The sequence below is a fragment of the Ursus arctos genome, unplaced genomic scaffold (assembly GCF_023065955.2).
Source record: "Ursus arctos isolate Adak ecotype North America unplaced genomic scaffold, UrsArc2.0 scaffold_1, whole genome shotgun sequence".
Taxonomy (NCBI): Eukaryota; Metazoa; Chordata; class Mammalia; order Carnivora; family Ursidae; genus Ursus; species Ursus arctos.
The window spans coordinates 91,608,394-91,621,196 of NW_026622763.1; the positions used below are offsets into that span (position 1 = coordinate 91,608,394).

A 12,803-nucleotide genomic window follows, 5' to 3' on the forward strand; every position below is an offset into this window, starting at 1 on the left:
GGGGAGCATGGGGATGCGAGACAAAGGGAGGGTGGCCAGTAAAGGGGGTGTTATCAGGCTTAATCCTGGAGCTTAATTCTGCTGGGGTCAGGGAGCCAGTGTCAACTACCCATGTCAGCGTGATCTCCCAGGATGCGAGGGAGCTGGAGTCTTCTTGAAGAATCTTGGCAGTCTCTGGTTGGAGTCTCTGGGGTGGGGAGCATTAGTTCCCTAGCACTTCCAAATGCCTCCAGTGGAAAACTAGTCAAGCAGCAAACGCATACCCCCTGGGCAAAGAAGTTTTGCTACTGGCAGGTGGAAGTTGGGCCAAGTCTATCGAAGTGATCAAAGTGAGGGATGGAAGTGGGTTACTAACAGTGTCTCCCACCAACACCGTCCACATTTTACTATTACAGACAGCACTGGCAGCCCCTGTGGGATGGCAATGGCTGCCTGAGTCCAGATCTCTCCATACGTCCTCCAAAAATCACCCAGTTCAACCAAAGGAGAAGGAAGGAAATACAAATACTCCTATTTCATGCTTACAGCAGTCTGAGAAAATATTCCAGACTTGGTGATCAAGGGCTGCCACCTGGTCTCTGCAGAAATCCTAGGACCACATCAACACTAGGGGGCGCTCGGTTCCAAAGCAGCGGGCTACGCAGGGTCAAGTCAGTCAAGTTGGCTTCCAAAGGACTGCTTAACCTAAAGGCACGGAGCCACCCAGGCGCCCCGTGAGTGACATTCTTATCTCCAAAGACAGAAAGTTGAGAATGAGAGTGAGAATTCTGGACAAACAGATCTTGTTTTTTTTTTTCAAATCCTTGTGTTCTCTTAGCCTCCCCACATAGTTCAGTCACCCTTCCACAATCGCCTCTCCTTGTTCAACCCAATACACAAGCATTTAGGGTTTGCTCCTTCTCAGGGTCTTCATTTCCTCAGGAAGGCTTTGTCATGTGACGCCTGTAGGAAACAAATTTGTATGCCCCTTTTCCTGTTAATCTGTCTCGTGTCAATGTCATCCTCAGGGTCAGCCACAAACCCAAGGGTGGAGGTTAAGTTGTACCTAGATGACTTAGCCAGAGGCTTGTAACCCCATGGTGTCCCAAGCCAGCTTCTGTCACCAGCACACTTAGCACTAACGTTAAGATTGCTGGTGCTCAGGGGGAAAGCCACAAATCAGGCAAACTGCAAGGCAAAGAAGGGGGATGGGGGCACCTGGGTGGCTCAGTAGTTACACGTCTGCCTTCGGCTCAGGGCGTGATCCCCGCGTTCCAGGATCGAGCCCCATATCAGGCTCCTCCTCTGAGAGCCTGCTTCTTCCTCTCCCACTCCCCCTGCTTGTGTTCCCTCTCTCTCTGGCTGTCTCTCTGTCAAATAAATAAAATCTTAAAAAAAGGGGGGGGATGAATAAACATAAGAAGAGGTAGAGGAAGAGGAAGGAAAAGAGGAAGAAAGGAAGGAGAAAAAAGGAGAAAGAAGAAAAGGGAAATGACAGGGGGGAAATTATTAACCAGGGAAAAAAACACTGAATAATAAGAGACTGCTTATAAAAGGTAATGAGACTGACAGGGGCAGGAAGGGGAACCACCCAGACTGTCCAGGGCAGCCCTGGGGGCCTCATGCTGAGTGTGGAGACCTCACGGCGCTGAGATGGGCTCCTGGACTCTTCTGGTAATGGAAGAGCATTGAGGCCACTTCCCAGAAGGGAGGACTAGGGATGGGAGAAGGGACCTTCCCATTGTGGACCCACCTACCCACGCCCACTTCAGGCACGGCCTTCAGGAAAAGAGATCTGAGATCAGGTCTCCATCAGCTCCCAGGAGCTGCGGCCTCCTCTACCTGCCCCCTCCCCACCCCTCTGTTCTGGTTCCAGAGGTCAAGTCAGGTTTGACTCCCACTCTTCTGGTCTCCAAATAAGCGCCACAGAATGAGTCTGAGTGAGAAATCCACTTTAATAATCCAGCTTCAGCTCAGCTGACCACTTCTCAAGTGCAAGAGAAGTCTTTCCAAGAGGCCTCAATCCACAAGGAGGTTACGGCTCAGAGACGGGAACAGCTCAAAGAAGCCCTAAAATGGAAAGCAACATAGGATCTGGAATCAATGGAGGCCAGAGGGGGGTGCCCCACAGCATACCTCCCGCCAACACAGGGCCCAGCCAGAGAGGCCCAGTTCACCCACACTTGACAACTGCCCCAGTCTTCCCATCTCCTGCCCCCTCTCTGTCCTCTCATTATCCTCTGGGGGCTGATCAGGGCCCCTGTGCCTGGAGAAGAATGGGAACCCTTCCTCTCCTACATGGTAGGCCCAGGACAGCCACCTCCCGTCAGCCAAGCTGGCCACCTAGCGATGGTGACATTGCCCCCAGCAACCAATCCAGGCACCGGGGAAGGAAGGAGCCCAGCTGCTGTGAGGATGGGTGAGGTGGGAGTCACCTTGAAGAGGGTGAGGGTCTGGAGTACTCCTGAGGTACAGGCGGTCTCCCGGATGGAGTGCATGGCCAGTTGGGGGCTGCCTAAATCTAGAACCCGCAGCCCCAGCCGAGAAGCCAAGATAGGTCCGATGGTGGATCCACAGGGAGAGTCATTCCGGACCATGAGATCCTAGGGAGGGGAGGAGAGGTGTCTGCTCATTAAGCCCAAAGAGGGAGTCGCCTAAGAACTGCTGAAAGGGGCCCACTTCTGCCCCTTGGAGAGCGGATGTGACCAAAATGAAAACAGGAAGCACACATTAAATGGCAGGCCCAAGGGACAGTATATTCTGAATTGGTTCCATTCTCTCCACCCTAATTCTGGCTACCAGCACCTTGCCTTCCATTAAGAATCCATAGTAGGCAAGGGAATTAAAGAAAAAAAAAAAGGTACCATTTACATCAACCTCTTGCTTAACATACACTCTCTCCCCGCCCCCATACACACACAAAGAACAATCATTCAGTGGTGCCTGGGTGGCTCAGTCGTTAAACCTCTGCCTTCAGCTCAGGTCATGATCCCGGGGGCCTGGGATCTAGCCCCGCATTGGGCTCCCTGCTCAGTGGGAAGCCTGCTTCTCCCTCTCACACTCCTCCTGCTTGTGTTCCCTCTCTCGCTTCCTCTCTCTCTGTCAAATAAATAAATAAAATCTTTAAAAAAAAAAAGAACAACCATTCAGCAGTTTTAGTGTTTTTAGAAATATTGCTATTGGCATTCTAAAACCATTTTCCTTATATTCTGGCAAAAAAATAAATAAGAAAATCATAATATGACATTCAGTATTAAGATTTTTTTTTAAAGATTTTATTTATTCATTTGACAGAGATAGAGACAGCCAGCAAGAGAAGGAACACAAGCAGGGGGAGTGGGAGAGGAAGAAGCAGGCTCCCAGCAGAGGAGCCTGATGTGGGGCTCGATCCCAGAACGCCGGGATCACACCCTGAGCCGAAGGCAGATGCTTAACGACTGTGCCACCCAGGCGCCCCCAGTATTAAGATTTTTAGTGTAAGGGAAAACAGAATTATAAAATCAGATAAATTAAGTAATAACTATTATTCTTTTGAATAAGAATTATAGTATTAAATCACGATTTTCAAAGTATGTATTTTTTTCTAGCTATGTCAACAGAAATGACCCCAAAGCACTGTCCCCCATGATAACAATGGTGCCAGATCATGGTCTCTAAAATCACCATTCAAATGAACAAGATGAGCCTGCAATTTCTTGTTGTACAGAGAGCAAGAAAACTTTCAAGGGTCCTGTCAAAGGCCACGTGTCGAAAGGACTCCCATTGGTCAAAGTTATGACTGAGGATGAAATAAGGTGACTACAGGGGCACCTGGGTGGCTCACTCAGTTAAGCACCTGATTCTTGATTTCGGTTTGGGTCATGATCTCAGGGTCTTGGGATCGAGCCCCGTGTCAGGCTCTGTGTTCAGTGGGAAGTCTCCTTGAGATTCTCTCTCTCTGCCCCTCCCCCTGCTCTCTCTCTCTCAAATACATAAAATCTTAAAAAAAAAAATTACTACAGTGCATTGGATCCACACTAAACCAATGAAAATCTGATTTAATGTCAGCAAAGGAAAAGAAAAAAACCTCTATGTGTCACCATTTGACGTGGCTATTAACATGCGTCACCTTGAAAACTGGGTATAAAAGGGAAAGAATGAGCATTTATCTGGTCTTTCCAGTAGAAACCATATTTCGTGATAACTAAATAGCCCTAGTTGATGGGGAGAAAGTTCTGCTTCCCAGAAGAATAGCAGCTAATATCTACAGAAGGGATGACTCGTAGAAGGGATGAATCGGGGAATGAAATTGATTTCGGCAAGGATTATCAATGGGTGTCAAAACCATTAGGTATCTGGCCAGTAGGAAACTCATCACTGGCACAGGACACTGTCCATCCAGAGGAGAAAACTCCCAGATGACGGAGGGACTGGAGGGCACCCCAATCGGGTGCTCAATCTTATCATCACGAAGGGCTGATCACCCAGATAATACGTGTATGATGCAACACGAAGGACACACCCGTCATGATGTCTTCTGGCCAAAAATGTCTAACTTGAATCTATCAAGCCTTTGGGTAGGAATTCCAGTTTACAGGAAATACAGGGCCTAGAGGCACCAGCTAAACGACCCCAAGAGGAAGCAACCAGACAAATCCAGAAAGTGAGACATTATGTGGGATGATGAGCCTTATTTCTTTAACAAGCCAATGTTATTTATTTTTTTTAAGATTTATTTATTTATTTGAGATGGAGAGTGAGCATACGAGTGGGAGGGGCAGAGGGAGAGGGAGAGAGAATCCCAAGCAGACTCTACGCTGAGTGCAGAGTCCGACACGGGGCTCAATCTCACAACCCTGAGATCAGGACCTGAGCCAAAACCAAGAGTCCGATGTTTAACTGACTGCATGCCCCAGGTCAACATTATTTTAAAAGGGGGTGGTGAGGGCTGCCCTACACTATGAGCCATTTAAGCCATGAATCAACCAGACGTAACATGAGGGTCCTGAACTAGATACTGCGGTGGGACAAACATCTGTAAAGACTGTTTTGGGGACAACTAGGGAAAACTGAAAATGATCTGGGGTCACCTGGCTGGCTCAATTGGTAGAACATGCAACTCTCGATCTCGGGATCGTGAGTTCAAGCCCCACGTTGGGCGTAGAGCTTAACTTTAAAAAAAAAATGATCCATACGTTAGGATTAGATACAAATTTACGGAAACAAAAGCGTACTGGAACGAAAAGGCAGAGAATACAGAGTGAAGAGGAAGCAAACAATATATCCAAAATAATTCCACTTGTTATAAGATATGTGGTAAGTATATGCATAGAAAGAAAATCTGGAAGCACATACACAAATCTCTGTGGGTTCATGTTTTCTTATTTCTATTGGCATTTCCTGATTTTTTTAAGTACACATGTCCTGCTTCTGCTGTGAGTTTAATTAAAGAAAATTCCGCCCATGTCTTCTCGCTGCCTTAGAAGAACACGCAGACCCCCTTCCATGGCCTAGGAGTCCCTCACGACTGGCCTGGGCAGGCTTCTCTCCCTTGCACTCTGGCTCTCGCCCGCCCCAAGCGCACTCCTGTGCCTAGTGGGGCCTTTGCACGGGGCTGCTCTCTCTGCAGACTCACCCACAGCTGCCTCTTTCTCAACAGTAAAGTCTCGGCTCCAAGTGTCACTTCCTCAGAGAGGCCTCCCAAGAAGGGAACAACTCAGGTCCACATGCAGCAGTGGGGGGCCGTGTGGCAGGGAGCCGGGAGGCAGGATGCCAGCACCCAGCCCTGACCCACCAGGACCTGCTGGCTGTGTGTCACTGGACCCCCGGGGCCCCAGTCCTCTACCTCCACCTATTTCTGACGACCTGAGCCATTGCCACGGCAAGAATGAAAACGAGCAGGCGGGAGTTCCAGTCTCCCCAGCCCTGAACTTCACGTACAGAGGACCCCAGGGTGTGGAAGAGAGACAGGACGAGCTGGATGGGTAAAAAGCAGGACTAGACCCACGTGCCACGAGCACACCGTACCTTCAGGTCTCACAGAAATCCAGCAGGAGACACGCCATCCTCAGCCCCATTTTACAGGTGGGGAAATGGACTCAGAGAAACGGAGCGCCTGGTCCTCAGCCTCGGGGCTAGAGCCCCGCCGCACACCCAGCACTGAGCCCAGCGCGGCCTCCATCCAAAACCCGTTCTTCTCACTCTACTGGAACCCCATCCACCAAAGGTGGGCTCCCAGGCCCCCCCTTTCACTGGGGGCCCCTCTGCTTATGCCCCTCCCCCCCAACCCCACTCCCTCTATCCCGTCTTCCCAGGCAGGGCCCGGCCTCACCTGCAGAGGCACCCCGACCTTATTGGCCACCTCTCGGATCAGGGCCTCGGAAACTGCATTGGATGCATAGCGCTGCTTGCTGTTCACCTTGATCACAGGGCCCTGGGGACAGGGAGACCAGCAAGCGAGAGTGAGGCACACAGGGGTGATGGGCCCACAGGGAAGGAGACGAGGCCCAGAACCAGCCAGGCCGTCAAGTCCCTAAGGAGAAACAGGAGCATCTCACCTTGTGGAATAAGGGCCGGTGGTTCTCCTCATGCTTGTCCCTGTAAGAGACCGAGTAAAGGCTGGGATGGCGGACAGGAGGCAGGCCCGTCAGCACCCACCTCCATCTATCCCCTGGAAACATCACTAACACACCACACCATTCTTCCCCTCCCAGCCCGCAGGAGCTGATGGGCACGCTGAACACACCATCCCAGGCGGCCTCTGGCAGTAGGTGGAAAGAAATCTGCGGAGTCTACTCAACATACCAGGGTTGGGCATTACATGGCTTTGACCCGCTAGGGTCTTGGCACAATCAAAAGGAAGCCACCACTGACCTTCCCGCCAGGAGGAGGAGGAAGGGGAAGGGAGAGAGGCCAGGCCCAGGGCTGAGCCTTAAGGCGGGCTCGCTTGGGTCTCCAGCTGTGAGGACTGCATGCCGGGCCCAGCAGACTCACAGATAGTTGGGGTGCACAGCGTGGGCCATGTCTGCGCTGATCATGTAGGACTTGGGGATGGCCTCCTCGAAGGCCGTCAGGTGCTGGAACGAGGCTGAGATTCGGCGCAGCACCAGCTCTGTCAGCAATGACTGCGCCCCTTGGGCGCTCTCGGAGCCCACCTGGTGAGAGCAGAGACTGGCTCTGGGGTCTGGGCTCAGGGGCCGGAGCTGGGAGCCAGGGAGAGGAGCCCAACACCCAGGACCACCACTGATGCCTGGGACCCCGCTGACTCAGTGACTGAAGAATGCGGGGTGTTGTCAGCAACTTCCCCAACTCCGTGCCCCTGAAAACATGATGGGGGGCTGGGGCTGAACTAGTCCTACGTCATCTCTGGGGCAGAAAGAGCATTTTCTGTGGGCTTCCTGCACCTGCCTCCCCTCCTCCTCTCCTGACCTTCACATCTGGGGTTCAGGACAGGTGCCCCACCATGCTGGCCAGTCACATTTTATGCACGTAACAGAGACTGCTAACTATCCACGCTATCCTGCACAAGAAAACACCCAAATTGCAGCTGAGCACAGGACTACCCAGTTAGAGAGGCCACCCCTAGCTTTCCCTTGCATTAAACATGGCCATACCGACCGAGTTCCACAGAACACAGCCAGTGACGAATGCCATCTTCGGGTTGTGCCTTAAAAGGATGGGCGGGCCCCCTCCCTCTGCCCTTTCCTCTCGTCCTCCTCACTCAGTATAGACACGATGGCAGGAGCTGGAACAGCCAGCCAGCCGGGATCCTGAGATGGAAGCCAAGTGCTCAGGACGGCAGACACCTGTCCTGAACTGCTCACTCTGACCCGTGTTGTTCCAGGGGCGAGAAGGACACGTGTGTCCAGGCTGTGGCGGTGTCTAAGAGTGCATCTCACGGGAGCACGCGGAGTGAGGCCCCACTGCACGCAGAGCCCTGGGACTACAGGATGAAGGGCAGAGTCCCCGTCCTCGAGGAACTCACCCTGTGGCACACACAGCGACGTGGGAGATATGGTCCTAGTTCTAGAAGCAGACACATGCTGAGCGAGGGCGACCAGGTGCTAAGGGAGCACAGGCCTTCCCATCTCCATGGCTTCCAGAACAGCCCTGGCTTACGATGGGTGCCTGGCACAAGCTGGCTGCGGGAAGCCTCACAGAGGGGACCCTCCACAGAAGAGACCCTCCACAAAGCCCTCTACGTACCTCTTCGTTGTCATAGAGAGCGATCATGCGCACGTGGGGCTCCGCGGCCAAAGAGGCAGGGGCCGCACAGGAGTCGATCAAAGCCTGTTCGGGGGGATCAAGGGCATCCTCTTCACTCGTCCTTCCTCCAGAACCCTGCCCCCCAACACCTGGGAGGTTCACGCTCCCGGCCTGCCTTCTGTCGTCATGGCCAGGATGATGGGCTGGGGCTCTGACTGGCCTTCATCGCTTATGACATTGCCTGGCATGTGGGAGACCTTCTCAGCGGGGCTGGGAGAACCACCCTCTGGATGTGCCCCATACCTGCCCACGGGAAAGGCAGGAGGATGAATAAAATGCAGGGGAAGAGTGGAGAATCCGGGGAAGTCAAACACACCACACAGAGCACAGAAACTAATTGGCTCCAGTGAAAAGATCGAGACCCACAGAGGGGACTGGTACGCCAGCAAGGGGACACAGCTGGCTGGCTGCAGAAGCTGATACAGGTCCCAGGTTCGGCCCTGGTCTCCATTAAAGTCCAAAGCCTCTCTCCAAGAATAGGATGGGGCAGGAGGGAGAGAGATGAAAAGACAGAAAACAAGAGGAAAGGAAGAAACAGAATAGACTAGCGGAGAAAGAAGGCCAGGACACCAAAGTGACCAGAAGGAGAAGAGATGGCCCCACGGAGACCCCAAGGCACAGACAGAAGGCTGTGTGGGTGCAAACTCGGAGGGCAGGGGGAGCAGAGGGAGGCGGGTGGTGCCGCCTTATGAGGCACTAAGGCCTCTCCCCGGAAGCGGAGGCTCACGTAAAGAACACGCAGCGGAGCCAGGGGAGGAGACACGGTGGCACCCGAGCCGGCCTCTCCGCTGTCCCCCGCCTCAGCCCCGGCCCCTCCCCACGGTCCCCCTAGCACCAGCAGACGGAGGAGGTGGCCACTGGCCCTCTTAGGACCTGCTGGGCCTTGAGGCAGCCCCTGACCACGGCTGCCCTGGGGGGCCCCAGCGGCTCACCTGCAGGGCACAGAAGCAGCTATGGAGGTTGTCCAGCCGGGGGGCGAAGATGAACTCCTCGTAGGCACCACCCAGCACCTAGAAGCACAGGACAGTCGGCCCAACCTTCAAGCCTCCACCCCAACTCACCTGCTTCTCCCTGCTCCCAAAGGCCTGGGTTTGAGCGAGCCTCCTTGGCTCTGTGTGCAACCCGCCCTGTCCCCCGGCTTAGGGCGCCATGATCCTGCTGGGTGGGACAGAGTGGACAATGGGGAACGGAACTGGGCAGGAGTTGAGGGATGGCAGGTGATGCCCATGGTTCCTACCAGTTCCTGGGGGACGGGGAAAAGGGGGGAGGCTGAACAGACACAAGAAACGCTAAGGAAATAAACAGAAGAGGAGACCAGCCCAGAAACGGTGCACCTTCAAACAGGACTGAACATCCAAAGATTTCATAATCTCCTACTGTGGGCAACTGAGAGGGACTCGAGGGCAGGCTCCAGATAAAGGGGGGCCGCATCTGGGCCTTCTGCCCTCAGAGGTGCAGGGCCAGGGTGGGTCAAAGTACACAGTGACCCCCTGTAGCAGAAATTCCTAGGAGGGGAAAAATCTGTGGAGGGGCTGATTCTCAGGGCCCACTGTAGGCATCCGAGGAGGCAGGTCTGGAGCACGAAAGTGCCCTTTTGAGAACTACTGGCCGGGAGGCAGAGGGACATGGTGTCTACTGGGAAGAAGAGGGATGAGAGTAACCGAGGGACTGGCCGAGGTGGTGAGTACTTTAGGGGATACACTGGGGCAGGCAAGGATCCCCACGACCCCCACCCATGAGTCCCTACAGCCATTCCTTACCGCAGGCTGGGTGTCAGCAAGGCAGAGTTCCATCTCCAAGATATCCTCGGGGCTCAGTCCCAGGTGGGCACAGAGAAGGGACATGAGGACGGAGTGGTGCCGGTCATCCTGCAGGGCAGAAGCATGCCAGGAGGAAGGAGGTCTGCTCTTCCCCTCCTCCCCCTTCTCAGGGAATCAGTCCCTTCCCCCTCTCCCCCACCCCTTCCCATGAGCAGGGGACTCTCTTACTGCAGCATTGACAGGCCCAGGCTCAGGAGTCCCCTTCTCCAGCTCCTCCTGGACTGCTGTGGCAAGAATGGGGACTCTGGGGAGACACGGGAGGAAAGTGTGGGGCGAGCCGGGGGGCACGGCAACCCTGAGCTCGGGCATCTCCCAATGGGAACTGCCCTTGCCCTTCGATTCCCAGCTCACTTCCCAAATGGCAGAGCTATGAGGGCCCTCGGATATCATCAATCGGGTCCCAAGAGTAGGACCTGGCTGTGGCAACCATGAGGCAGCAGGGGCCCAGGTCCCACTGGGTCCCTTCCACCACCTGCTGCCACGGCCCTCCCTCCCAGTCACCGCAGCCCTTGCCCCAGGCTCACAAGTGCATCTCCATGTTGGGCCCAAAGTTCTCGTTGACGTTGCGCTGCAGATGGATGGCCAGGTGTGGGATGCGGAGAATGGGCCGGTCCACGTGCACCAGCCGCTGTTCCAGCTGGCCTGAGTTAGGGCACTGTGGCCCACCAGGCCAGGTCAAAAGACGGCGCCTCCCAACCACAGCGGGTTAAAGCCCCCCCCACTTCACCCAGACTAACCAACGTGATCCTCGAACCCAGACTGCCCCACACCCCCTTCCCTGGGGAGCTCGCCACTGGTACCCTGAAGGAACGTCACAGTCAATCCTCAAGCAGCTGAAGGTGAGAACCTCCCAGGCCCAATCCCAGTTCCCACCTTGACAATGACTCGTCCAGCCAAGGTCAGGTCCCGGTCAAACCAGGTGCTCCAGATCCCACCACCATAGGTCTCCACGCCAACCTGCTGGAAACCCACCTGGCTGCGGCGGGACCGCCGTTTCACCTAAGTGTGAAGATGGGGAATGAGAAGTCAGAGAAGGCTGAATGGCATGATTTGGAGGTGAGACAGACGGACCGAGACCTAAGGAACACAGAAAGAATATGGCTGACGAAGAAGAGCCCAAAGTGTGGAGGAAAGGGGGCAACAAGTCTCCCCCGTTGCAGGAATAGGCCCCCAATTTGTACCTCTCCACTCCCTTTTGCCCTGTATTGCCGTGATGCCTCCCCTACCCCAGCCCCAGGTCCTCACCCGGAGGCAGGGGCTGTCCGTGTGGGCCCCAATGAGGCTGAAACCATTGCCAGGAACATACTGGCCTCCCACAGCAAAAGCGATGATGGTGGAGGAGTTCCTGGTCAGGAAGTACTGGGGGGTGGGGAGGGGGGAGATTGATTTGATTAGCTAGCCAGCTGGCACAAAGGACTTTGAGTCCCAGACTAGGGACCTGGTTCTCTGCCCCCACCCCACCCCACGTACCTTGCTCTCTGGCTTGATATCCCAGCTTTCCGTCTCTTTGAGTTCATGGAAGCCAGCCTGGAGGAGGCGGCTGCGGCACTCGGCCACGGCTGTACAAAAAGAGCCCTTTCATAGCGACGGAAGCGGATTGGGGACAACCGGCCACCACCCTCCTCCCCTGTCCTGGTCACTTACCGTGGAAAGGAGAGGGGCTCCGGTTGACGAACTTGAGGAGTTCCCGGGCCGCGGCCTGCACCGCCTCTTTGCGGGCCCTACCGGTCATGGCCACCTAGTGGGGGCGGGAGGGTGGGGGTGCTGCTCAGACTCCTACGAGGTTTGGGACCCTTGATTTATATTATCCAGGCCCCGGGAACCACCTCCCCCCACCACAAGCCCCATTCCCGCGAAGTGATTGCTCTAAGGCTCAGACCTCTGTTTCCGCCCCTTTCCCCACCGACAGAGGCAGATGCCGGGCCAAACCTCTTTCCGCCGAAAGCTCCAGCCCTCTCGCCAAAGTATCAGAACCCCAGCCGCACTCCCCGCCCAGATCGCCCAAGACGTCCCGCCCCCTAATCCGAGCTTTAGCCCGGCCCCCTAAATCCCACCCCCACGTGCCTGCCCAGCCCAGAAATCCCGGTCGGTTCCGAGCTCCAGGCTCCCAAGCGGACCCCTAACTCCAAGCCGGCCTGCACCAAGCAGCCAAAGTCCTATTGGCCGGGGAATTAACCCCCCCGCCCCGCCCATGCTCCCAGTCTTTCGCAGGCCACCCTTCCCAGCCCCAGGAAGATCAGGTCACGGAGGCCGGACTTTCGGTTTCGCTTTGGGTCAGGCACAGCCCTCACCTCAGCGCGCTGTTGAGCTTAGGCCCGAGCGGACTCCGAGCCGGGTCTGGAACCGGAGTTAGAGCTGGGCAGGCCGTGGACACCTACCTGCATGGCCCCACGCGTGGGCTCGCGTCCGCTAGCCCTGCCCCCGTGCTCGGCCCGCCCCCTAAGCCCGCCCCGCCCCCGCCGCACCGTCTGTTCCGCCCCTCGCCAGGCCGCCCCGCCCCCGCCGCCCCGTCTGCTCCGCCCCTCATTCGTTCGCTCCGCCCGCCCCGCCCCCGCCGCGCCCTCTGCTCCGCCCCTCTCTAGGCCTCGTCGCCCGCCCCGCCCCCGCTGTCAGCGGTGGTGGCGGGGTCCCTCTGCTGCCCCGGAGGTGCTAGGACAGCCGCGAGCCGCGCGCGCCCACGCCTGCCCCGGGTTAGAGAGTACAAGGAAAAACTCGCCCCTGGCAGCTCACCTGGTCCGACGAGTACTGTACAAAGTGCTC

General features: G+C 55.7%; 1 protein-coding gene across 5 annotated transcripts; it reads right to left on the reverse strand.

Moving 5' to 3' along the window:
* Positions 1–1,914: 1,914 nt before the first annotated feature.
* On the reverse strand, positions 1,915–12,487 carry DNPEP (aspartyl aminopeptidase). 5 transcript variants are annotated; one of them, XM_026491865.4, is made up of 15 exons: positions 12,422–12,487; positions 11,688–11,781; positions 11,514–11,602; positions 11,289–11,402; positions 10,917–11,042; positions 10,568–10,698; positions 10,212–10,287; positions 9,984–10,091; positions 9,156–9,233; positions 8,164–8,247; positions 6,952–7,112; positions 6,516–6,555; positions 6,290–6,391; positions 2,415–2,582; positions 1,915–2,049 (listed from the first exon to the last, which is right to left on the reverse strand). In XM_026491865.4, exons 1-15 carry the CDS (start codon positions 12,425–12,427, stop codon positions 1,999–2,001), a joined length of 1,428 nt encoding a protein of 475 aa, XP_026347650.1. In that variant the 5' UTR covers positions 12,428–12,487; the 3' UTR covers positions 1,915–1,998. The 5 variants fall into 5 exon arrangements, with proteins under 5 accessions (XP_026347650.1, XP_026347651.1, XP_026347649.1 ...); XM_026491866.4 differs by having other exon boundaries at positions 12,335–12,473; XM_026491864.4 differs by lacking the exon at positions 12,422–12,487 and adding an exon at positions 12,108–12,204.
* Positions 12,488–12,803: the final 316 nt, after the last annotated feature.